A 27,649-nucleotide genomic window follows, 5' to 3' on the forward strand; every position below is an offset into this window, starting at 1 on the left:
GGTATCAGTACATATCTTACAGCTATTTTTAACAATTATAGGGAGGGGTGCCTGGGGGGCTCAGTCAGTTAATCAACCAACTCTTGATTGTGGCTCAGGTCATGATCTCACAGTTCGTGAGATCCAGCCCCACACTGGACTCTGTCCTGACAGCGCAGAGCCTGCTTGGGATTCTCTCTTTCTGCCCTTCTCTCTCCCTATCTCAGAATAAAGAAATAAATGTTTTAAAAATGATACAGGAATGTAATTAACAACTTTATGCTAATAAATTCTACAACTCAGATGAAATAGAAGTTCATTGAAAGAACTTGCAATTCCTTGAAAGATGCAAACTACCAAATTTTAATCAAGAAGAAATAGATAACAAAGAATAGTTCTATATTTAATATAGAAATTAAATTCTTGGTATAAAATTCCCACAAAATAAACTCAAGTTCCAGATGGCTTCACTAGTGAATTCTACCAAATATTTAAGGAAGAAAGAAATAATAACAATCCTATTCAAACACTTCCAGAAAACTGAAGAGAAAGAAATGCTTCCAAACTCATTCTAAAAGGCCACAAATACACTGATAAGAAAACCAAAGACTTGTCAAACAAGGAAAACTAGACTAATATTTATCATGAATACTGATGTAAAAAAATTCTTTATAAAATTTTAACAACTCACATCCAACAACATAAAAAAAGAACAAAACGTCAAGATCAAGTAGGGTTTATCCCAGGAATACAAGGTTGCTTTAACATTTGAAAATCAAGCAGTCTAATTAACCATATTAATGAAGTGAAAAAGAAAAACTAATTAAAAAAACAACAACACAAACATCCACCCTAAGTAGAATGCACAAATAACTTATGATAGAGTCAGACTAAGGAATATAACAATGGAAATTAGTAACAAAACTAGAGCTACATACAACATGAATTACACAAATATGATGCTGCATATAACAGAATCAAGACAAAAGAATATAAATAGTATAATTCCATTTATATTAAGCTTAAAAATAGACAAAATTAAACTATGTATTTTAGAGATGCAAACACAGAAGGTAAAACCACAAAGAAAGTAAGGATATCATCACATCAGGGTAGTGGGTTTGGGTTACTTCTGGAAAGAAGGAACCATCTGTCCCTGGTTTGTTACTTGGCTCCTTTGTGCAAAGGAGCACAAAGAAAGCTTTCGAGGTGTAGTCAATGTTATATTTCTTGACCTGTATGGCAGCTACATAAATACTATTTCACAATTATCAGTTAACTTGTACTCTGTTATGCACTTTCTTATGTATATTTCAAAGTTTCAAAGCTGTAAGGCAAAGAAACATTATTAAATAAAGCTTCCCCCTGCACAACTCCCTGTATCCAAATCTTAAACTCCTAAGTAAACTATGTTCTTTTTCATCTTATTTTCCAATCCTTGTCCACATGCATACACATTTTTAGTGTATGTGCTACTGAAGCGAGTGCTCACATGCATACACATTTTTAAATAATTGCCATCCTAGGGAGGATTCAGAGAAGATGGTGGAATAGGAAGCACCAGGAATCTGTCATCCCACCTAAACAATAATTGCACTGGCAGAATCTGTCCGATACAACTACTTTGAAACACTGGAACCTACTGAAGGCTTGCCGCTTTCCAGGGAAGGCATGGATGGCAAATTGTGGTTTGTTTCCATCATTTTCAGCTCCTACCACAATAACAGCAATCCATCCACAAACCTCAGCCCTGTGGGCAGGCAGGTGTGAAAGTGTTCCTGGATACATACACAATTCCATTTCTGGATATATACAGAAAAGTATTGAAAGCAGTGACTCAAAGAGGTACCTGTACACTCACATTCAGAGCAGCATTATTCACAAGAACTAAAACATGGAAGCAACCCAAGTGTCCATCAATGGATGAATAGATAAGCAAAATGTGGTACACACACACACACACACACACACACACACACACACACACTGGAATATTTTTCGGCCTTAAAAAGGAAGGAAATTCTGCAATATGCTACATCATGGATGAGCCTCGGAGACATTAGACTAAGTGAAATAAGCCAGTCACAAAAAGACAAATACTACATGATTCCACTTATATGAGGTATGCAGAGTATTCACAATCACAGAGACAGAAAGTAGAATAGTAGTGGCTGCCAGAGGCTGAAGAAAGGAAAATGCAGAGTTAATGCTTAATGGGTACACAGTTTCAGTTTTACAAGATGAAAAAAGATGAAAAGAGTTATGGAGATGGGTGGTGATGGTGGTTGTACAACATTATTAATGTATTTGACACCACTGAGCTGTACACTTAAAAATGGTTGTGGTGGTAAATTTTACATAGTTTTCTACGATAAAAAATATGGGGGGAAATGCCATCACACTGCATATGACAGTTAATAGTCTCCTTTTTCATATCTAATATTTAAAAAATAGGAAGTTATCCATTCTAAAATGGACTTTGGGTTTTTTGTGTGGGTTTTTTGTCTGCCAAATACCATTTCCCCTTTCTTGCAATAACAGCATGTCAATTTCATTATGTGGAATTATGTCACCTAGATTATGTGTAGTCTTGGTGAGCCTGTCACCAAGCCTGTCCCTTAGTTCCCTAAGTCAAGGATGGACTCAAAACCTAAACAGACCAATTAGAGGGGCACCTGGGTGGCTCAGTTGGTTAGGCATCTGACTTGGGCTCAGGTCATGGTCTTATGGTTCGTGAGTCCGAGCCCTGCATTGGGCTCTGTGCTGACAGCTCGGAGCCTGGAGCCTGCTTCAGATTCTGTGTCTCCCTCTCTCTCTGCCCCTCCCTCGCTCACACTCTGTCTCTCTCTCAAAAATAAATAAACATTTAAATAAACAACCAAACAAACTGGAATCTTTCTCCTAGGACTTCTCAATCTTGAGGAGCATGGGCACAGGCAACGCCCATTTATTTCAGCTAGGGTAACCTGAAGAAACTGTGAATTAATTTAGGTTACCTACATCCCTGAAACTATCCTGTTTCTGCCCCTCCTGTGCCAGGTTCTATAGTGTTCCTTAGATTCTGTATTCCAATTTGCATCTTTCCAGTAAATTCTCTCTTTAAGATAGCCAGAGTCTCTTTCTCTTTGTTACGAGTAACCCTAATACATAATCCTATGCTTCCAACCGAGAGGGAATTGGTCCTAAAACCCTTTGGACAAATAGTTTCCTATTTCCTCAAAAGGAAAAATAACTGTCAGAATATCCTCCTTTTATTGAACTAAGACACAAGTAATTTCTAACCACTGGACTTAATTATATGCATGAATGTAAGATGAGCCTTCAAATATTTGAAGTTAATTTACTGTAAAACTGTTACATCTTCTCTGTTGTATCACATTGAACATCTTTTTATGTGCTTATCAGCCATCTTATCTTCTTCAGAGAAATGTCTCTATCAAATCATTTGCCCATTTTAAAAATTACGTTTGGGGCGCCTGGGTGGCTCAGTCGGTTAAGCGGCCGACTTCGGCTCAGGTCATGATCTCGCGGTCCGTGAGTTCGAGCCCCGTGTCGGGCTCTGTGCTGACAGCTCAGAGCCTGGAGCCTGTTTTGGATTCTGTGTCTCCCTCTCTCTGACCCTCCCCCGTTCATGCTCTGCCTCTCTCTGTCTCAAAAATAAATAAACGTTAAAAAAATTTAAAAAAAAATTAGGTTTTTTTTATTGAATTACAAGAATTCTTTATATATTGTATATACAAGTCCCTTATCACACATGCAATTTGCAAATATCTTCTCTTGGTTTGTGAGCTGACTTTTCATTCATTTCTTAATCATGTTATTTGAAGTACAAAGGTTTTGCTTTTTATAAAGTCCAACTTATCAGCCTTCTTTTATTGTGTTTTTAGTATAATATCTAAGAAATCATGGCCTAATCCAAGACCACAAAAATTTACTTCTATGTTTTCTCTAAGAGTTTTATTGTTTTAGCTCCTACATTTTAGGCCTGTAATCCACTTTGAGTTAATTCTTCTGTATACTCTAAGGTAAATTCAATCTTTTGCGTGTAGATATCCAGTTGACTAAACACAATTTAATAAAAGGGCTATGGTTCCCCATTGAATTGTTTTAGCCACTTTGTCAAAAATCAGTTGTTCCAAAGTGTTAAGGTTTATTTCTGGACTCTCAGCTCTATTCCACTGACATATATGTCAATCTTTATACCAGTACTACACTGTCTTAATAAAACTTTGTAGTTTTTTTAATGTTTATTTATTTTTGAGAGAGAGAGAGGAATAGAGCAAGGGAGAGAGAGAATCCCAAGCACGCCCCATGCTGTCAGCACAGAGCCCAACACAGGCAAGAGAAACTAGTTTTTTTAAATAATTATTTTAATTTTAGAGTATGTGTGCGAGTGGGGTAAAGGGGCAAGGGAGACAGAATCTTTTTTTTTTTTTTTTTTACGATTTTTTTACTTTATTATACTTGGCAATAGTACAAAGGATAGGGTGGGAATAAGGCTATACTGCAGTAAGAAAATTTTAATAGGTGGTAACTTAAATCATATGAATAAACAGAACCGCAAATGGTAAGAAGGTTAATAAACGGAACCGAAATGGTAGAAGGTTAATATAACTCTAGAAATGTTTGCTTCCCCGTTTCTTCTCTTAGCTTTCATTAAGACATTACAGAAACATTAATTGTAACAATGCATTGTTAGGTTCTAATATATAGAGATGTAGTATGTGTAAAAAATAGCACAAAAAGGAAAAGGAGAGTGGGTGGAACTATATAGGACTAATCTCACTGGAATTAAGTTAGTATAAATGTTGCATCTGAGGCAGAACCTTTGCTCTATTATTAGTGGCTGAGTAGGAAAAAGAAGCCTCTGTTCTCTTAGCTGCACTTGTCTGAAACAGAGCACTGGGCTGGAAAGGATGAAAGATGTTGGCAGTCTTCCCATGCCCCTCCTGGAAAGAAACTGTAGCCCCACACCAGGAGCTGGGTGGGAAGCGAGCTTCCACCTTCTTGGCCACACCCACTCACAATAAAACACCTAGAGTAGAGCTTTCATCACACAAATCTGAGAGGAGGATGGAAACAAGTCATGTGTCAAATGCCAATGACTCACTGTTCTTATTAAGACTTAGTAAATTTTCTTGAATATTTGTCTATTTGTTATATGTCCATAGGACAATTTCCAGGGACTTTACATGGTTGTTTTTTAACAATTTTCAGACTTAAATAGCTGTTTCACTGGGCAGAGGGTGTTTCAACTTCACCTTTCCAGAAGTCCTGCTTTTGCAATATACGTATTTTTAAATCTCTCTCTTTTTAAAATTCATTTATTTATTTTGAGAGAGAGACAGAGCAGAGCACAAGCAGGGGAGGGTCAGAGAGAGAGGGAGAGAATCCCAAGCAGGCTCTGCACTGTCAGCACAGAGCTGGATGCAAGACTCAAACTCACGAACCGGGAGATCGTGATCTGAACCAAAATCAAGAGCTGGACACTTAAACAACTGAGCCATCCAGGAGCCCCTTAAATCTCTTTTAACTGTCAGTTTCCCCTTCCATCTTTTTGGATTTTTTAAATTATTTATTTACGGAAGTCATATTTTTTTAATCCCATAATCTTCCACATTATGGATTTTTCTGATTCCATCTGTATCGTACAGTTTATCATATTTTTCTGTCTCTGTATTTCCTGTATATTGATGGTTAGATATATATCACCACCTCATTAGATCAAACTCAGGTTTTGTCTTTTTTGTTTTGTTCTGGCCAGTAATACTTCATAGTTTTTGGTCTGTTCTTCCTTCAAGGAACACATAGTATCAAATAGCTTTCCTGCATATAATATAAACAGCTCTCAATGTTCAATACTTATACCCTTGGGGATCATTACTTTGAAAGAATGGATACTTTCCCACTATTTGCATGCACCATTATTTATTTAATTATTCCTTAACTGGCAGATATTTGAGTTCCAACTTTCTGCTATTAAAAAAAATGATATATGAACATCCTTGCAATTCTTTGCCCAGATGTGCACATATTTCTGTAGAACAGATTCCTGGAATTAAAACCGCTACAAGATATGAAAACTTATTATTTTTTTAAAAAATGCTTATTTATTTTTGAGAGAGTGCAAGTACAGGAGGGGCAGAGACAGGGAGACAGAGGATTCGAAGTTGGCTCTTTGCTGATAGCAGTGAGCAGGAGGTGGGGTTTGAACTCATGAACTTCAAGATCATGACCTGAGCCAAAGTCGGATGCTCAACTGACTGAGCCAGCCAGGTGCTCCAAAATTTATCATTTTGAGAGATACTGCCAAATTGCCTACCAAAATGTTTTGCCAGTTGATATTACCAGCAACTATGCCTGTTTTTTTTCACATTGTCAACAACTCGCATTATCTTTTAAATTTTTGCCATCTTATTATTTTAATTTAGACTTTAATTACTGAGCACATGTTCATTTATTGGCCTTTGTATTTCTTCTGGAAATTTCCCATTTACTTGTTTTGTGGATCAAATTACTTGATCTCTTGCAAAGCCCACCAAGCTCAACCAATCAAACTCACATGATTACTGTAAGCCATGTTTTGCACTGAAAGGGTACAGACCAGGAGACAGTGTACCAACAGGGCAGCATCAGGCATTTCTCTCCATTAAAAGTTCCCTGAACTTCAAGAACTAGTCACAGACTTCTCAAAAGTAACAGCTTAAGTATGCGGGGACATGATTACATTGTCATTATCAAAATGTGACAGCCACCTTGGCTTATGTCCCAAGCAGGAACAAATACAGTCCATTAATTTAGCTTCCATTATCTCTATTAGGAACATGCCTAATTCCAAGATTCACCATATCCAGAGAAGCATAGAAGTATAACTTCCAAACAAGTATTTACACTTTATTTACACTCTTCCTAGTTTAGGTATATTTCATCTATCAAAGGTCATTTTTTACTATAAGCAGTGTTGCCTGGTAACACAACTGATGTTCCATAAGAATAGAGTAGAAAGTTAATCCAAAGTCAAATTTGACCCCAGAGACAGAGAAAGGAATTTTTCTTAACACTTTACCCACACCTCTCTAAGCCTCAGTTTCCTCATATATAAAACAAAAATGAAAATTTCTACCTTTACAGAATTACTATAAAAATTACATTAAATAATACATATAAGGTACTTTTTGTAGTCCACAGCACATAGTTTAAGCATTCAAAAAATAGTCATTATTTACAGGAGTTTGCAAAGCCCTACAGTAACATTTAAATAATACTAACAGAGAAGCTATTTTTAAAAATAACAGAGAAGGCAACAGACATCAGTGAGTCACAAAAATTTGGGATGCAGTCTCAGTGTTACAAAACAGATCAGTGGCAAGAATTTGGGTGACTGATGTAAGAGTTCACATAAAAAGAGCCTGCACAGGATCACAGTAAAATGCCAGGTCTCCATCTTTCAGTGGCTAACCATAAAGTCATTATCTAGATTTGCACTGTCCAACAGAAGAGTTACTGTATGCATGTGGCTATTTAGATATAAAGTAATAAATATTAAATATAATTAAAAATATAGGTATACCTCATTTTATTGTGCTTTAGTTTACAGCTCTTTACAAATATTGCATCTTTTAAAAATTGAAGGTTTGTGGAAACCCTGTGTCAAGCAAGTCTATTGACACCATTTTTCCAATATCATCTGTGTACTTCATGTGTCTCCATTTTATTCTGGTAATTCTCTCACGATTTCAAACTTGTTCATTATTACCATATTTGTTATGGTGATCTATGATTTTTGATGTTACTACTGCAATTGTTTTGGGGCCCCAAAAAACATACCCATATAAGATAGTGAACTTAATTGATAAACTCTGTATGCTGACTGCTGTAGCAACTGGCAATTCCCTGGTCTCTCTCCCTTTCCTTAGTCCTCCCTATTCTCTGAGACACAACAATTTTGAAATTAGGCCTATCAATAACCCTACAATGGCCTCTAAGTGTTCAACTGAAAGAAAGAGTAGTATGTCTCTTACTTTAAACCAAAAGCTAGAAATGATTAAGCTTAGTGAGGAAGGCACGGCGAAAGCCAAGACAGGCCAAAAGCTAGGCCTCTCATACCAATTAGCCAAGTTGTGAATGAAAAGGAAAAAATCTTGAAGGAAATTACAAGTGCTATACCAGTGAACACACAAATGATAAGAAAGTGAAACAATCTTATTGCTAATACAGAAAGAGTTTCAGTGATCTAGACAGAAGATTAAACCAACCACAACAATGCCGTATGATAAAACCTCATCTGCAGCAAGGCCCTAACTCTCTTCAATTCTATGAAGGCTGAGAGAGGTGAAGAAGCTATAGCAGAAAACTTTAAAGCCAGCAAAAGAAGCCACCTCCAGAACATAAAAGTGCAAGGTGAAACAGTAAGTGCTGATTATAAGCTGTAGCATGTTATCCATAAGATCCAGCTAGGATAATTAATAAAGGTGGCTATACTAAATTACAAATTTTCAATATAGATGAAATAGCCTTATATTGGAAGAAGATGCCATCTAGGACTTTCATAGAGAGAAGAAGTCAATCCCTGGCTTTAAAGCTTCGAAGGACAGGTTAACTTTCTTGTTAAGGGCTAAAGCAGCTGGTGACTTTAAGTTGAAGCCAACGCTTATTTATCATTCAGAAAAAATCCTACAACCCTGAAGAATCATGCTAAATCTGCTCTGCTTGTGCTCTAGAAATGGAAAAACAGAGCCTGGATGACAGCACATCTGTTTACAACATGGTTTACTGCATATTTTGGGCCCACTGCTGAGGCTGAGACCTGCTGCTCAGAAAAATAAGACTCCTTTCAAAATATTACTGCTCATTGACAATGTACTGGGTCACTCAAGAGTTCTGATAGGAATGTACGATGAAACTAACACTGTTTTCATGCCTCGTAACACAATATCCATTCTGCAGCCTGTGAATCAAGGAGTAACTTAGACTTTTAAGTTTTATTATTTAAGAAATATATTTCATAAAGTTATAGCTGCCACAGTTGGTGACTTCTCTGTCAGATCTGGGCAAAGTACAATGAAACCCTTTGGAAAGGATCCACCCTTCTAGATAACATTAAAAACATCTGTGATGCATGGGAAGAGGTCAAAATATCAAGTTAACAGGAGTTTGGAAGAAGCTGATTCCAACCCTCATGTACAGCTTTGAGGTGTTTAAGACTGCAGTGGAGGAAGTACTGCAGATGTGTACTGCAAAAGAACTAGAAGCGGAGCCTGAAGATGTGACGGAATTTCTGGATTCTCATGATCAAACTTTAAAGGATGTGTGCTCCAGATTATGGTATAATGACTGGCACATCATAAACACTCAAAAAATTTTCATCTAATAACTGAGTTCCTTCCAAGGCCATAGATACATGCAAGTTTATCTTTTAGAAAAAATCTATAGAGGGGCACCTGTATGGCTCAGGCAGCTAAACGTCCAACTTTGGCTCCTCAGGTCATGATCTCGTGGTTCAGGAGTTCGAGCCCCCACATCAGGCTCTGTCTGACAGGCTCAGAGCCTGGGGTGTGCTTCGGATTCTGTGTGTCTCTCTCTCTCTCTGCCCCTCCCCTGCTTGCTCGCTCTCTCTCTCTCTCTCAAAAATAAATAAACAGTAAAAAAAATTTTTTTTAAATCTGTAGAGAAAAATCCCCAGAACTTTCCCACCATTACTAAGGTGAACATGTGAGAGAAGTTGTGGTCTATAGTAGGGAGTAGTATCCTCTAATTACATGGCTCTCCAACATTGGCAGTAAAGTTTGAAACGCGATCTGATTCCCTTGTCTTCTCTCTCCTCTTGTTGCCACTTAAAGAGACTGACAATTCCATGCCAAGGAAACAAGTTTTAAGAAGCAATAGGTATCCATTATATACAATGGAACCATAAAAAAAAAAAAAAAACGAAATCTTGTCATTTGTAATGACATGGATGGATCTAGAGACTACTATGCTAAGTGAAATAAGTCAGTCAGAGAAAGACAAATACCATATGAGATCAAAACAAAAAGGCAAAGAGGGGGAGAGGGAGAGGGAAAGGGAAAGGAAAGAGAAAGAGAAAGGGGGGGGGAAGGAGGGAGAGAGAGAGAGAAACTAAGAAATAGACTATTTTTTTCAATATATGAAATTTATTGTCAAAATGGTTTCCATACAACACCCAGTGCTCATCCCAAAAGGTGCCCTCCTCAATACCCATCACCCACCCTCCCCCCCTCCCACCCCCCATCAACCCTCAGTTTGTTCTCAGTTTTTAAGAGTCTCTTATGCTTTGGCTCTCTCCTACTCTAACCTCTTTTTTTTTTTCCTTCCCCTCCCCCATGGGTTTCTGTTAAGTTTCTCAGGATCCACATAAGAGTGAAAACATATGGTATCTGTCTTTCTCTCTATGGCTTATTTCACTTAGCATCACACTCTCCAGTTCCATCCAGGTTGCTACAAAGGGCCATATTTCGTTCTTTCTTATTGCCCTGTAGTACTCCATTGTGTATATAAACCACAATTTCTTTATCCATTCATCAGTTGATGGACATTTAGGCTCTTTCCATAATTTGGCTATTGTTGAGAGTGCTGCTATAAACATTGGGGTACAAGTGCCCCTGTGCATCAGTACTCCTGTATCCCTTGGGTAAATTCCTAGCAGTGCTATTGCGGGGTCATAGGGTAGGTCTATTTTTAATTTTCTGAGGAACCTCCACACTGTTTTCCAGAGCGGCTGCACCAATTTGCATTCCCACCAACAGTGCAAGAGGGTTCCCGTTTCTCCACGTCCTCTCCAGCATCTGTAGTCTCCTGATTTGTTCATTTCGGCCACTCTGACTGGCGTGAGGTGATATCTGAGTGTGGTTTTGATTTGTATTTCCCTGATGAGGAGCGACATTGAGCATCTTTTCATGCGCCTGTTGGCCATCCGGATGTCTTCTTTAGAGAAGTGTCTATTCATGTTTTCTGCTCATTTCTTCACTGGGTTATTTGTTTTTCGGGTGTGGAGTTTGGTGAGCTCTTTATAGATTTTGGATACCAGCCCTTTGTCCGATATGTCATTTGCAAATATCTTTTCCCATTCCGTTGGTTGCCTTTTAGTTTTGTTGGTTGTTTCCTTTGCTGTGCAGAAGCTTTTTATCATCATAAGGTCCCAGTAATTCATTTTTGCTTTTAATTCCCTTGCCTTTAGGGATGTGTCACGTAAGAGATTGCTACGGCTGAGGTCAGAGAGGTCTTTTCCTGCTTTCTCCTCTAGGGTTTTGATGGTTTCCTGTCTCAAATTCAGGTCCTTTATCCATTTTGAGTTTATTTTTGTGAATGGTATGAGAAAGTGGTCTAGTTTCAACCGTCTGCATGTTGCTGTCCAGTTCTCCCAGCACCATTTGTTAAAGAGACTGTCTTTTTTCCATTGGATGTTCTTTCCTGCTTTGTCAAAGATTAGTTGGCCAGAAATAGACTCTTTAAACTATAGAGAATAAACTGATGGTTGGTTACCAGAGGGGAGGGGGTAAAGGGAGGGATGAAGTAAGTGATGAGGATTAAGGAGTGCACTTGTGATGGATGAGCACAGAGTGATGTATGGAAGCGTTGAATCACTACGTTGTATACCTGAAACTAATATAACACTATGTTAACTAACTTAAAATAAAAACTCAAAAACAAAAAAAGAAGGAACAGGTAATTTCATTTAAGCCCAGTAGGGGGAACCAGGATGTTGTTATATCTGACAGACTCCACCACCCTCACACTAGATATGTAAACATTCTAAATCAGACCTTTCTTGGAGCTTTCAGATTTAAAAATTTGCTAAAGCCTGAGAGTATTGCTGTTAATAACCTTGACAATTATGACTAATGTTAACATTATTCAATATCAAACAGAGGTGACTATAAATTTATCATTTTAACTACTTTGTATTCTTTTGAGAAACTTGCAACTCATCAAATCCATCATCTTGATTCTCCTAAAATCTCAGTGAGGCAAACAGTTATTGAATGACTACCATGGTACCATGTTACCATATCTGTAACAGGAAAGACGACTAATAACCTTCTACTCAATCTTATATTTGTAGAATACTTTATAACTAAAAGAACTTTTACATATATACTGACATTTCATCCGATATTTGTGATGAGAAAACCAAAACTAGTATTTTAATTTCTTTTAATGTTTATTTATTTTTGAAACAGAGAGAGACAGAGTGCGAGCAGGGGAGGAGCAAAGAGAGAGAGGGAGACACAGAATCTGAAACAGGGGCCAAGCCCTGAGCTGTCAGCACAGAGCTTGACACGGGGCTCGAACCTCTGAACCACAAGATCATGACCTGAACCAAAGTCAGATGCTTAACCGACTGAGCCACCCAGGCGTCCCCAAAACTAGTATTTTAACATGACTTATTTATAGTCTGTTAAGTGTCAGAAACAATTTGCTTCTATTATTAAATTAGTAAAAAATTAACATAAGAAATTATTTGCCTGAAAAATCCTGTACACCAGCCGAAACAGATCCAAAAGGTAACTCCAAAGTCTTGGTTTTCAACCAGACCTACTTCCTTCCTTCCTTCCTTCCTTCTTTCCTTCTTTCCTTCCTTTATTTCTTTATTAAAGTTTTATTTATTTCCGAAGGAGAGAGAGACAGAGCATGAGCGGAGGAGGGGCAGAGAGAGAGACACACACATAGAATCTGAAGCAGGCTCCAGGCTCTGAGCTGTCAGCACAGAGACCAACATGGGGCTCAAACTCACAAACTGCAAGATAATGACCTGAGCTGAAATCGGACACTCAACTGACTGAGATACCCAGGCGGCCCTTATTTATTTTTGTTGAATCCTGAGACTACATGATCTCAATAACTTATTAGTTCACTCTTGTACAAAATGAGGATGCCTAAATCTCAAATGTGGTTTTCTACTTCTTTGTAAAATTGTCTTGAAAATATGGCAGCTCAAGCTTACCACAGAAACAGAAACAGAGTACAACCTAGTATAAAAATACTCTCAGATGGGGCACGTGGGTGGCTCAGTTGGTTGAGCATCTAACTTCGGCTCAGGTCATGATCTCGTGGTTCGTGAGTTCGAGTCCCATGTCAGGCTCTGTGCTGACAGCTCAGAGCCTGGAGCCTGCTTTGGATTCTGGGTATCCCTCTCTCTTGGTCCCTCCCCTGCTTGCACTCTGCCTCTCCCTCTCAAAAATAAATATACATTAAAAAAAATTTTTTAATACTCTCAGATGACATTTTTTGAACAAACTCATTCTTGCCTCTATGTAGACAGAATCCATTTTCTGAGCAGCAGAAAATAAGATGAGAGAACTCCACTCTAAAGTAGAGTCAAGATGTCCTAAAACACTTAAAACGACTGATAAAGCTACTTCTATTCCATGCAGCTGGGGTACAAGGGATTTTTGCTATTGCTGTTATGAATACTTACCTTGGGGTGCCTGGGTAGCTCAGTCAGCTAACCATCTGTCTGACTTTGGCTCAGGTCATGATCTCACAGCTCGTGAATTCAAGCCCTGCGTCGGGCTCTGTGCTTACAGCTCAGAGCCTGCAGTCTGCTTCAGATTCTGTCTCTGGCTCTCTCTACCCTTCCCCCTGCTCAGGCTGTGTCACTCTCTCTCTAATATAAATAAACATTTAAAAAATTAAAAAAAAAAAAAAAGAATACTTACCCCTAACAAAGGGGATGTGTCATGACACAAATCTGCCCTGTCACAGATCAGACGTGGTGCCATGGCATTAATCAGATGTTGGTTAGTACACCACGGCTAAAAGAGGTAAATGCTAGCCAAAGTGGGCTAGCATCAGAAATCTACCCATGGAGAAGGCCTTAGTGCCTCTAAGCATAGGATTGAATCCAGGGAGGTCAGCTATCAATTAGCAAAAGTTTATTTGAGCTCCTTTTATATTTAAACCAATAAAAGACCCTAAAAATCACAATAATAATGTTATATAAAAGCCCAACCACTGTACAATTTAGGTCTTGGAGTTAGGCAAGCTAAGTCCAAAAGGTCAGAAAAGCAGTGAGAATATATTAACAAGCAAATGCCATGAAGTCTAATCTTAGATAAAAGAATTTGTTTCATAGCCTGCTTCCTACCAGACAAATTCAGAAAGTAATAGATCAGTAAGTATGGGGTGGAAACACAAGGAATGCAGGTAAATTCTGTTCTTAAGGAGATAAGGAGATATCCTGTTTTACCTCCAAAGATAATGACAATAAGAACAGTAATATTCTATGGGCAAGAACTTTGCATTTGTTACTTAATTTAATCTTCATGACAACCCTGATAATCCTATCCTTATTCCTATCTTGCATGGGAAAACTAAGACTTAGAAAAGTTAACTTGCTGGGGTGCCTGGGTGGCTCTGTCAGTTAAGCTTAGGTCATGATCTTGAGATTTGTGAGTTCAAGCCCCATATCGGGCTTTGTGCTGACAGCTCAGAGCCTGGAGCCTGTTTTGCATTCTGTGTCTCCCTCTCTCTCTGCCCCTCCCCTGCTCGTGCTCTGTCTCTCTCTCTCTCTCAAAAATAAACAAACATTAAAAAAATTTTTAAAAAGAAAAGAAAAGTTAACTTGCTTAAAAATCACACAGTTAACAGGTACCAGAGCTGGGATTTAAACCCAGATATTTTTGACTCCAAGGTCTATGTTTTAACTCCAAGCCACAAACTTCATGTCATTTGCAATCCAAACTGGTATAAAGTCCCTGACTAGCATATTCTTCTAGGAAATGAAACTTGGTTCATTCACTGAGAAATGATGACTGCTGACCCTTCAACCTGTGTCAAAATAAACACTAGGATAGCCAAGAGTAAATAGGGAAGCAGACTGGGGCAGTGTCTGGCATTGTCATTTTTCCCTTATTTCTCCAAAGCAGTTATCTCTGATAAACTGTACAGAGATACTCTGTACAGCAATACTCCTAGACCCTTCTGGAAAAAGCATGGAATTTGTTCCTGATCCCAGGATTGATCTGGAGAACAATCATATACAACCAAATTAATCCTTTTGGTAAATATCTAATCATCTAACAGAATTAAAAATTCTCAGCATCTTGGGCTACAGATCAGATTCCATCTTTCAGAGCCAGATGCTGTAGGCTAGACAAAGCCTTCTGATTCCAATGTTGTTCTGGCACTCTGATATCTATCTATTGGCTGGCAGAGTTCACACACACACACACACACACACACACACACACACAGCACTTGGAAAGTCCCATATCTCAATTTATTAATCAAAGAATGAAATACATTTCTGATGGCCTAATTCTCAAACTCACTTTGCTTCTCAGGTAAGTTCCAGAACAAATGACTAGCTCTTGGTAAATGATTGATTTCTTCTGTTCCAGTTCACTGAAGACACATAAATGTGCCAGAGCTTTACTGAGCCAGTTCTCACCCCTGACCAGCTCTGGGTCTCCTACTCTTTTCATTATCTAAATCAGGCAGGAACTCAGTAACTGCAGGAACATAATCAAGTAATATTATAAGAGATGAATATTGACTCTAGCATGCATTCCACACCCACCCCAGTAGAGAAGGAAAAGCTTAAAACAAAACAAAAAATCCTCGTGTCCTTAAAGCTTTAACATCCTAAACCTGGAAAGGACTTTGAAATCCTATATAGTACAATAATTTCCAAATGCTAGTTTAGAAATTAATGCTGATCCCTGACAAAATAGTCATTGGCCTAAGAAATATTGAGAAAAACATAGGTGATATAATCTTTTCATATGGCTAAATCTACTAATTTAAAGAGTCCGTCCTCTAGTTGGAGATAATATTTTGCCTAGTTTTTTTAGTATGAATTGTTATTTCTTTTATAAAATTAAGTACTAGTAGTTGTTTTAAAGTATTCTTAATTTAGCAAAAATAGAAGGTTAGCAACAGTATGACAACTCACACATCTCTCTTTAGTTTTACTCATCTGTAAAATCCTTAAGTCTAAAGCCACTGAACCACTTATCTTGTCTATCACCTGACCTTCGTAAAAAGTAGCAAATCCTTTTCACACAGATGAAAATTTTACCACATTTGACGGGGAAACACCAAACTGATCCTAATGATTTATTCCTGCATAATTATCCTTAAGGTTTCTACCCAAACTAAATTTTTTTCCTACTACTGCCCAAGTCCATTTTCTTTCATTCTGCTTCCGTGGAAATAACTACTATGTTCTAAAAATCTTGGCATCAGTTTTCATAAGGATTTTTTCTAAAAGCATCCGCCTGCTCAAAGAATGAAACTGGAAATCTAGATTCAGGAAGTTGTATATCTTATTTATTTAGATCAGGTGACTAATCCTTTCCTTACTATGACTCTTGGAAAATCTAGGACCTCTTCATCTGTTCGTACAAATAAGGAGTGCCCCACCTTCTCCCACTCCCAATTTTTTTTCTCAAGAACCAGCTAGAGGAGAATTTTGAAAAGTAGAGATATTTAACCTGAAGTGGAAGAACTGTGAAAATCAGGGGTAGAAAAGAGAGGTAAACTTTTACTTTTCACTTGTGTACCCTATGTATACAAAAAACATGTATTTTAATTTTTATTAAGGACATGTATTCATTTTATAAATTATAAAAAATTTTAATGTAGAAAAACTAAAAAATGAAAATGTTCCATTTTTAAGGAAAGTATGTATTTCTGTCTTAGTCTCCAGGTCCCTAAAAAGTATTAAACTAGGTACCAAGATGCACTAGTAACATGGAGAGAGAGAAAAAAAAGAGTCAAGTTTGGGTTTGTTCTTGTGACATAATAAATACATGTTTGGTATCTGCCCCCCGGTTCCTGACACAGAGCTCCCAAAACCCTTGGAATTTCCTGAGTGATGGCAGTGATAGAAGAAGCATCTTAAACAGAGCTCCTAAATCCCTTGAAATTTCCTGGGTCATAGGAGCATCTTTTGTTCTAAAAAGGTGATTCTTAATGACCTCCTGGATAGCTTTAGGATAGAGACTGGTTGCCAGGGAGATCAAACCATGACTTGAGGCTTACAAGTTTTAGCCCTACCCACCTCCATCCCCTAGGGTGAGGAGAGGGGCTAAAGGTCCAATTAATAATTGATCATGTGAGGGTTGCCTGGGTGGTTCAGTCGGTTAAGCATCCAACTTCAGGTCAGGTCATGATCTCATGGTTGGTAGGATCAAACCCTGCATAAGGCTCTGCGCTGACAGCTCAGAGCCTGGAGCCTACTTCAAATTCTGTGTCTCCCTCTCTCTCTGTCCCTCCCCCACTTGTGCTCTCTCTCTCTCTCTCAAAAATAAATAAATAAATAAACATTTAAAAAAATGGTCATGCCTACATGATGAAGCCTCCATAAAAACTACAGGACTCAGCTTCTGGGTTGATGAATATATTCATGTACTAGGATGGTGGCACACCCCAACTCCACGGGGACAGAAGCTCTTGCACTCAGGACCCTTTTGGACTTAGTATTTCTTTATCTGGCTGATCTGGCTATTCATCTGTATCCTTAATTATATCCTTTATAACAAACTGGTAAATGTAAGCATTTCACTGAGTTCTGAGCTGTTATAGCAAATTATCAAACCTGAGGAGGAGGTCATGGGAACTCCCACTGATGGCCAAGTCAAACAGAAGTGTGGGTAATGTGGGGACCCAATACTTATAGTTTGTTTCTGAAGTGGTGGGTAGTCTTGTGGAACTGAGCACTTAACCTATGGGATCTGTGCTAACTTCAGGTGGTGTCAGAATTAAATCATAGGACACCTAGTTGGTGTCTAGGAAGTTGGGGAATTCGCTGGTGTCAGAACAATACATTTGGTGTCAGAGTATTATGAGTAAAGAAACAATTTTCCTTAATCTTTTCGGTAAAATAATAATCAATTATGATATCTCATTCCCAGCTCTAAAGCAAGAGAAAATAGAAAATAATTCCTACTAACTCAATAAGGGAAAAGGTAAAGGTCGGCCCTGAAGATCTATTTGAAAATGTTCTCATCTTAATTTGTCTAAAAAGAAATTTAGCTTATGGTACCAGACTGAAAGTGATCTCTTCAGGGACTTAGAAACTAACTCTAGGAACCTTTGATTCTATAAAACTGATGCCTGGATGTGCTGTCAAGTTAAAGAGATCAACTGAAATGGATTATCAGAAGATCAATACAGGCTATATTTTAAAATGGCTCTGCATATTTATCTAGGGCTAATGAAAAACTATATTTAAGCAAGACTTAAAAAGTTTCAGGCTTTGGTATTAGTTTTAAAACGGAGAATTCAGAGACAAGAGTCTTGCTGTATGCTTAGCACCTTAACTCTTAGAAGAGGTGTTGAACTACATAAAATGCAGTTCTAGTTTGGCATTGGCTAAGATCACCTAATCTCTAGTTCAGGGTAATTTCTACAATTTTTATTTTTATTTTTAAAGTTTGTTTATTTTGAGAGGGAAAGAGAGAGAGAGAGAGAGAGAGAGAGAGAGAGACAGACAGACAGACAGACAGACAATGAGCCAGGGAGGGGAAGGAAGTGAGAGAGAGAGAGAGAGAGAGAGAGAGAGAGAGAATATGAATGAATCCTAAACAGGCTTCATGCTGTCAGCATGGAGCCAGATGTGGGGCTCGAACTCACAAACCATGAGATTATGACCTGAGCTGAAATGAAAAATTGGACACTTAACTGACTGAGCCACCTAGGTGCCCTTAACCTGGTTCTTTTCTTTATTTTGACTGCTTCTACAGTTAGAGCATATTTTCTCTTCTCATAACCTATCTTGGGCCTATGAGATTTTTTTTTTTAAGTTTATTTATTTATTTTGAGAGAGAGAGAGAGGGAACAAGCACAAGCAGGGAAGGGGCAGAAAAGGAAAGACAGAATCCCAAGCACCATCAGCGCGGAGCCCAGTGTGGGGCTCAAACTCACAAACTGTAAGATCTTGATATGAGCTGAGATCAACAGTCAGAGGTTTAATTGACTGCGCCACCCAGGCGCCCCAGGGCCTATGAGCTTTTAATAAATGACTGATTCCTTCTGTTCCAGTTCAGTGAAATGACATAAAGGTGCTGCAGCTGTATTGAGCCAATTCTCCTTCCTAACCAGCTCTGAGTATCCTGTATCTAGCCAAAACATCTAGAGTATCTTGGCTATTTCCAAACCAATTTTGGGAGAAGGAGGCTCCAATGTATTAACAGATCAGCACAGTCAACCAATCTTGTCAGACAGAAGTTTCAAAAATTTCTCTCCCTAAGAAACTATCCAAAAACAAGATTTTTGAAACCTTTCCAAACTGAGTAATAAATTGAATCTACTTTCAGGACTGGGAAGAAGCAACCACTCTTGATAAGTACTTAGTTTAATGATCTTAATTCCCTTGCTCAAACAGAAAAATTCATAAAACCAGCATACATTCATACAGAACTTTTAATTTTACTTAAATATGTACACCTTATTTAATACTTCAAAAACTTCTATGAAATAGATTCAATTAGCAAAAATGATGGTCATTTTACAGAAACAAAACAAAACAAAGGATACTAACCAAAGGACTTCCTCAAAGTCATATGGATTCTCAACAGCAAAATGAATCAGGTCTCCTAACTTTGGGTCTACTGGTTTAACCTGGTACCCAAAGTACAGTGTTCCTATGAAAACTTTTGTAAGCTGAAATTGTGTAAAGTGAAGAAATAATTACCATTAATTTATATGGAAAAAAATTTTTAGTGTTCCCAGGCACACTTAAGATCTTCCGATACCCTTGCTAATGAACATATCTTGCTAATGGATGTACAAAATAAACTGAGATTAAAGCACAAATGCTCACATACACAGTTCAAAGTTAGGGCAGTTTGATGCTGACCTGCTGAATGTATTCCCAGGGAAAGAGCTTGGTGGTGTCACTCTCTCTGGTTGGAGTACACACAGCCTCTATAATGGCTTGCTGCAAAACAACACTGAATGCTATTTTCATTTTTTGCCTTTTTTCACAAAAGCAAAATTCCTCCTTTGGATTTCCTTTATTTTCTTTTAGTTATCAAACACAGGTATTCATGTAGATCTTTCGTAAAAGCAAAATGGTTTAACACAAATTTTTGAAAAGTGGGGGATACTTGTATTTCATTCTCTCCTAAAGCTGAATAAAAGGACCAATTGAAATATTTCATCTGAATTGTGGCCCTCAATTTAAAGAAAAGACCCCAGTTAGGGGGGGCACCTGAGTGGCTCAGTGAGTTAAGTGTCCAACTCTTGATTTCAGCTCAGGTCATAATCTCATGGTTCATGAATTCTACCCCCACCTTGGACTCCACACTGACTGACAGTGCAGAGATTTTGGATTTTCTCTCTCCCTCTCTCTCTGCCCTTCCCCTTCTCTCTCTCTCTCTCTCTCTCTCTCTCAAAATAAAATAAACATGGGGCTTGAACTCATGAACTGTGAGGTCATGACCCAAGCCAAAATTAAGAATCATCTGATTCATGGGGTGCCTGGCTGGCTCAGTCAGTTGAGCCTTTGACATTGGTTCAGGTCATGATGATGTGCTGACAGCTCTGAGCCTGGAGTCTGCTTCAGATTCTGTGTCTCCCTCTCTCTCTGTCCTACCCCTGCTCGTGCTCTCTTCTCTCCTCTCTCTCAAAAATAAACATTAAAACAACAACAAAAAAAGAATCATCTAACTCTTAACTGACTGAGCCACCCAGGTGCCTCCCCCTTTTATTGGAGTCTTTTTTTTATTTTGAGAGAGAGAGAAAGAGAGAGCGCACACATGGCGCGCGCATGGCGGAGGGACACAGAGAGAGGAACAGGAGAGAGAATCCCAAGCCGGCTTCACACCGCCAACGCAGAGCCCCACACGGGGTTCGATCTCATGACTGTGAGATCATGACCTGAACCAAAATCAAGAGTCAGACGCTTAACCAACTGAGCCACCCAGGTGCCTGTATTCCATATTTTTAATAAGTAGAAACATGAACGATATTTTTTAAAAGACCTAACTTGAGATGCCAAAGATAAAAACTATAATGGATGAAACTTAAAAATATACAGATTAAACACTGCAGAAGAAATGACTAATGAATTTTAAGGCGTAACAGTAGAAAATACCCAAAATGAAGAAAAAGCAAAAAAAGAATCCAAAAATTAAAAAAAGCATCAATGAACTGTGGGAAAGCTTTAAGCAGCTTAATACATAGGTAATAGGATGCCTGAAAAGTAATGGAAGTGGTGGGCAAAAGGGAAACAGAAAACATACTTGAAGGTAATGGACAAAAGCTTTCCAAATTTGACAAAGACCATAAACTCATAGATTCAAAACTTAATTAATCCCAGGAAAAAGAAATATGAGGAAAATGATGCCAAGACCCGTAATGATCAAATTGTTCATTTTTAATAGAAAATCTTCACTTGATCTTAGCCAAAAGGCCGAGAAGCGATATTAATAGAAAATCTTAAAAGCAACCAGAGGAAAAAAAAGATGCACAGAGAAACAAAGATAATAATAGTATCATATTTCTTAAAGGAAATAAAGGCAAAACAGACACATTCAACCATACAAAAGCAGACTCACAACACAAGAAATGTTAGAGTTCGCTTCAGGCAGAAGAAAAATGGTATCACACAAAAATCTGAATCTAGACAAAAGAATGAAGAATACTGGAAATAAAAAGCAGAAAAGATTTTTTTCTTACTACTTAAATCTCTAATGATAATTAACTGAGCAAATATAATAATTTATATTATAATTATAATTGTGGGCTTTATAATATACATATAAAAAAATACAAGACAATAGCATAAAGGCCAGGAGAGGAGAAATGAAAGTATTCTAGTGTAAGATTCTCACCCAATATGTGAGAAGATATAGCACTTGAAGTTAAACTATGGTAAGTTAAAATGTGTACTATGAACCCTGTAACATAACCACTAAAGTAACACAACAAAAAGTTTTAGCTAATAGGCCAATAAAGGAGATAAAAGGTAATAATAAAATATAGTATATTAATCCAAAAAAGGCAGAAAAAGAAAGAAAAGGGAACAAAGAACAGAAAACAAACAGCAAAATGATAGATTCAAACACAACAATATAAATCAAATTAAATGTAAGTGGCCTAAAAAACACAAATAAAAGGCAGACACTATTAAACTGGATAAAATAGGGGCGCCTGGGTGGCGTAGTCGGTTAAGCGTCCGACTTCAGCCAGGTCACGATCTCGCGGTCCGTGAGTTCGAGCCCCGCGTCGGGCTCTGGGCTGATGGCTCGGAGCCTGGAGCCTGTTTCGGATTCTGTGTCTCCCTCTCTCTCTGCCCCTCCCCCGTTCATGCTCTGTCTCTCTCTGTCCCAAAAATAAATAAAAAACGTTGAAAAAAAAAAAAATTTTAAACTGGATAAAATAGTAAGAACTAAATATATGCTGTCTATAAAAAGTGTATGTTAAATAAAAATACATAAATAATTATAATTTACAAGGAAGAAGATACACCATACTAATGATAATTGAAAAGAAAAGTGAAATTTTTATCAGAAAAAAAGTAGATTTCATAGCAAAGAATATTACCAAGGATAAAGGTCATTTCATCATGACATCTGGTTCATTTAATTAAGAGAGCATAAAAATCTTAAATTTTTATGCCTCTATAAGAGAACTTCAAAATACATGAAGCAAAAACTAACAGAACTGGAATGAGAAATAGACAAACCCACAATTATTATCAGAAATATCACTATCACTCAGTAATGAATACAATAAGTAGAAAGAAAATCACTAAGAATTTAGTGGACTCAACAACATTATCAACCAACCTGACATAATCAACATGTATAGAACATTGCACTGAACAGTAGAATACATCCTAAAATCCGTATGTAAACTCCAGGGGCCCTGAGATTGTTTTAGCTAAAACAATCGTTAACATTTTTTTTCTTTGAAAAAAAAATTTTTTTTAATGTTTATTTATTTTTGAGATAGAGAGCATGAACGCGGGAGGGTGAGAGAGAGAGGGAGACACAGAATCTGAAGCAGACTCCAGGCTCTGAGCTGTCAGCACAGAGCCCGACGCGGGGCTCGAACTCACGGACCATGAGATCATGACCTGAGCCGAAGTCAGACGCTCAACCGACTGAGCCACCCAGGCACCCCTTTTTTTTCTTTGAGAGAGAGAGAGCGTATGTGTGCGTGTGAGTGGGGGAGAGGAAGAGGGAGAGAGAGAATTTTGAGCAGCCTCCATGACCAGCCTCATGACTATGAGATCATGACCTGAGCTGAAATAAAGAATCAGACACTTAACTAAGTCACCCAAGAACCCCAAGAACAAAGTTGGTAGACTGACACTTCTTAATTTCAAAACTTAGTATAAAGTGACAGTAATCAGAACAATGTGGTACTGGCTTAAAGAAAAACATATAGGGGTGCCTGGGTGGCTCAGTCAGTTAAGCATCCAACTCTTGGTTTTGGCTCAGCTCATGATCTCATGGCTTTGTGAGTTCAAGCCCCACACTGGGCTCTGTGCCAACAGTGTCAGCACTGAATCCTGCTTGGGATTCTTTCTCTCCCTCTCTCTATCCCTCCCCAACTCATGCTCTGTCTCTCTCAAAATAAATAAACTTAAAAAAAAAAAAGACATACAGAATTAATGAATCTGAATAGAGAGACTGGAATAAACTGTCACGTGTAAGTCAAAAGATTTTAAAGCAGAGTGGCAAGATGATTTAATGTGGAAAGGACAGTCATTTCCACATGCACACGAATGAAGACGTACCCTCATCTTACCATATACGAAGATGTATTCAAAATAGATCAAAGACCTAAACCTAAGAGGTAAAACTATAAAACTCCCAGAAGAAGACATAGGGCAAAAGCTTCCTGACGCTGGACTTGGTAATGATTTCTTGAATAAAACATCAAAAGCACAGGAACCAAAGAAATAATAAATTGGATTACATCAAAATTAAACTTTTCTGCACATGAAAAGATACAATCTACAGAGTGAAAAGGCAACCTATGAGAGAATGGGAGAAAATATTTGCAAATCATACATTTGATAAAGAGTTAATACTCATTATATATAAAGAACTCCTATAATTCAACAAAAAAAACCCAGTTTAAAAATGGACACAGAACTTAAACAGACATTTCTCCAAAGAAGATATATAAATGGCCAATAAGCACATGACAAGATATTTAACATCATTAATATCACTAATCTTTAAATACACACCAAAACCAAAATGATATGCCACTTTACTCTCATTAGGATGGCTATTAAAGAAAGAAAGAAAGACCAGAAAACCAGTGTTAATGTGGATGTGGAGAAATTAGGACAGTTATGCAGTGGAACTATAAAATGATGACACCATAATACAGTGGTTCTTCAAAAAATTAAACATAGAATTATCATTTGATCCAGCAATTCTACTTCACATACTCAAAAGAACTAAGAGCAAAGACTGAAACATGTATTTGTATACCCATGTTCACAGGAACATTACGTAGAATAGCCAAAAGATGGAAGCAACTCAAGGTTCCACTGATGGATGAATAAATAAATAAAATGTGGTACATTCATGCAACAGCATATTATTCAGCCTTACAAAGTAATGGAATTCTGACACATGTAAACAAAATCAAACATGGGAGTCATACATGGAGAAGTAAACTTCACAAAAGTGAGCTTTCCAAATTTTTTTTCTCTCGCTTTCTTATAGCTTTTCCTCAAGTGTGCACCCCAATCATGATGCTTCTCAATGAAGAAACCTAAAACTCTAACAGAAACCTATCTTTTAGGCCACCAGAGAAGGTCCCCCTTCAGGCAGGAAAGTGTGGGGGGAATCCCAAAAGTGACAGAGCCAGAAAAGCAGATGTCCTAATTCTGTGTATGATGCCATATAAGTCTCAACCTAACCCCTACAGTGTGCATGCACATGACAGCCCAAAACCAGCATAAAGTTTACAGAACTAGACTAAGATTTGAACCACAAGAGCCTATGCTAAATAGCATTCACAATGTCCAAGATGAAATCCTAAATTACTTGACATACGAGAAATTTGTCACCCATTATCATGGGAGAAGACAATCAATAAACACCAACTCAGAAATGAGCCAGATACTGGAAATACCCAGCAAGTATTTTAAAAAGCAACTATTATTATTATTCATATGCTCCATGAGGTAAAGGAAAATACACTTGAAATGATTTTGGGGGATGATGGAAATAGAAATGTTTGTTATCTTGATTATGGTAATGAATTGACAGGGGTATACATAAAAAAGATCAAATTGTACACTTTAAATATATGTTGTTCAGAAGCAGCTGGGTGGCTCAGTTGGTTGAGTGGCTGACTCTTGATTTCGGCTCAGGTCATGAATTCTATGCAGATTTTTTTTACTTCAAAAACTATATCATTTCCTTATCTGAGGAAACAATACAATGTTACTCTATTTATGATGTATTAGGAGGATTGAATAAAGTATGTTTCTATGACACTGAAATTCATATGAGATAGTTAACATATATTAGTACCTGGATTTCATACTACCAATTACATGTTATTTCCTACTAAATTGAAAGAAATTTTCCCTCTAGTTACAAATCCTAAAGGGAATACCTAGCAATGAGTACAGACTTTTTAACCTCTACTTTTTCATATAGCAAGTCTGAGAAATACAGAAGAAACATTATATATACAGATGGTACTGCGTGGGTTAATCCACTGATAAAATCTGTGAAAGATCTATAACCCAAACATCATGATCTGTAATATTCCCCAAAGCCAATGTTTACTCTATTCCTTTAATTAAAAAAACATGCATTAATCTCAAAAGATGCTGTTAAAGAATGTTTCATTACATGGAAATACATTTACAATATGTTGGATATGTTGGATAACAAAAGCAAATTACAGAAAGTATTAATGTCTTCTTTTGTTTTAAAATGCATATACCTACAGAGAAAAAGATTGGAAAGATATATACTAAAATATTAAAGAGTGATTATGTCTGGGTGATTTTAATTATCTTTTTGCTTCTCTGAATTTTCCACATTTTCTATAAGTAGTGTTTTTTTTTTTTTTTAATACGGAAAACAATAAGAGCTATTGTTTCAAAGTCTAACAGAGGGGTCCTACTTTCCAAGATGGACTATCTTTGCTTTTTATTTAGGTATGAGTATTCTTGTCTTACAAGATACAGTCACAGTGTAGTACCACTCACCTGTCCAACTGCTTGCAAGTTATAGCAAACAATGTCCTTACTGGCTGCTGAAGTTCCATAGAGAAGTGCCTCAATGAGCCGGTATATCCCCAGGAGGAGGTCAGAAAAGCTCATATAAAAGAGTGGCCTTATCTGTCAAAGCAACAAGAGCTTCATTTCATAAATGATGTAGCCAAGAGCATGTAACAATCAATTATTTTTGTGTTACACCTTTCTAGTAGAAACGTGGGCATCATTTATCTGGGGCCTCTGCCCATTGGCTGACTGTGGAGAGTGTAAAGGAATACTCCAGGTAGGAGGGAATCTGTAATTGCAACTATCCCAAATGCCCTGGAATCAGAGTACTCATGGATAGATTAGCATGGGAACTTCTTCCTCACAAGGAATACATATTCCTTCCTCAGATTTAGGGTCAAAGGAAAGAACGGACAGATGAAAAATTTTGCAGTGGAGACACACCACAAATAGAGAATTAAAAGTGCTCTAGTTGCATAGCCAACATCTTCTAACAATAGGAAATGAGATCATCAGCTGAGTGTTTAGGGATATTGTTGAGGAATTAAAGAAAATAAAAACAGGGTTTTTTAAATCTTAAGTTTAATTTACATTTGTCTTATTCTTTACTGAAAAATTATAAGATATTTAAAGCATGCAGTGTGATTTTTGTTCATATATGTGTACATTGTGAAAGCATTTCCCCAAGTTAACATCTCCATCACCACACATATTTCCTTTTTTTTTTTTTGGTGAGAACATTTAAGTTCTATTCTCTTAGCAAATTTCAATTATATAACAACGATAGTCACCACACTACACATTAGATCCTCAGGCCTTATTCACCTTATTTCATCAATGAAAACTCAGAGTGGAAAAAAATACCAGTATGAATTGTGTATGCTGTCTCTCAATTTCTGTCCCCCTCAGTGAAGTCTGTCTTTGTCACTTTTTTTTTTAATGTTTTATCTATTTATTTTTGAGAAAGAGAGAGAGAACATACATGGAGAGGGGCAGAGAGAAAGAGGAAGACACAGAATCTGAAGCAGGCTACAGGCTCTGAGCTGTCAGTGCAGAGCCTGATGTGGGGCTCAAACCCACAAACCAGAGATCATGACCTTAGCAGAAGTCGGATGCTTAACCAACAAAGCCACCCAGGTGCCCCTCTTTGTCACTTTCTAGTATCCTTTCCCTTTTCACCTCCCTACTCCCACTTTTCTAAAAAAACATTTGGTTCTCCTACAGATAAAAATTGTAAAATGTTCATTGAGAGACACCAAAGAAGATCTACAACAGTGAAGAAATATACCATGCTCATGGATTTTAAGATGGAAAATTACAAAAATGTTGGTTCTCCCTAAATTGATATACAGATTAAATGCAATCTCAGTTGTACCTCAACATATCTTCTCATGGAACTTGACAAGTTAGCTCTACATCTGATACAGAAATACAAACTATCAAGATAACTATGACATTCTTGACGAAAAAGGAGAAAGACAACTTGTCCTA

At 37.5% G+C, this 27,649-nt stretch overlaps 1 protein-coding gene across 5 annotated transcripts in view; it reads right to left on the bottom strand.

Moving 5' to 3' along the window:
* TMEM116 (transmembrane protein 116) overlaps nt 1-27,649 on the bottom strand; it is a 147,948-nt gene that overhangs the window by 95,530 nt on the left and 24,769 nt on the right. For all 5 annotated transcript variants that reach the window (XM_060612337.3, XM_060612340.3, XM_060612333.3 and 2 more), the window contains one exon: nt 26,144-26,275. In XM_060612337.3, the coding sequence (XP_060468320.1) occupies nt 26,144-26,275 (132 nt within the window). The remainder of the gene's footprint in view (nt 1-26,143; nt 26,276-27,649) is intronic.

This window comes from Panthera onca, chromosome D3 (assembly GCF_046562875.1).
Source record: "Panthera onca isolate mPanOnc1 chromosome D3, mPanOnc1 haplotype 2, whole genome shotgun sequence".
In the NCBI taxonomy this organism is placed as follows: domain Eukaryota; kingdom Metazoa; phylum Chordata; class Mammalia; order Carnivora; family Felidae; genus Panthera; species Panthera onca.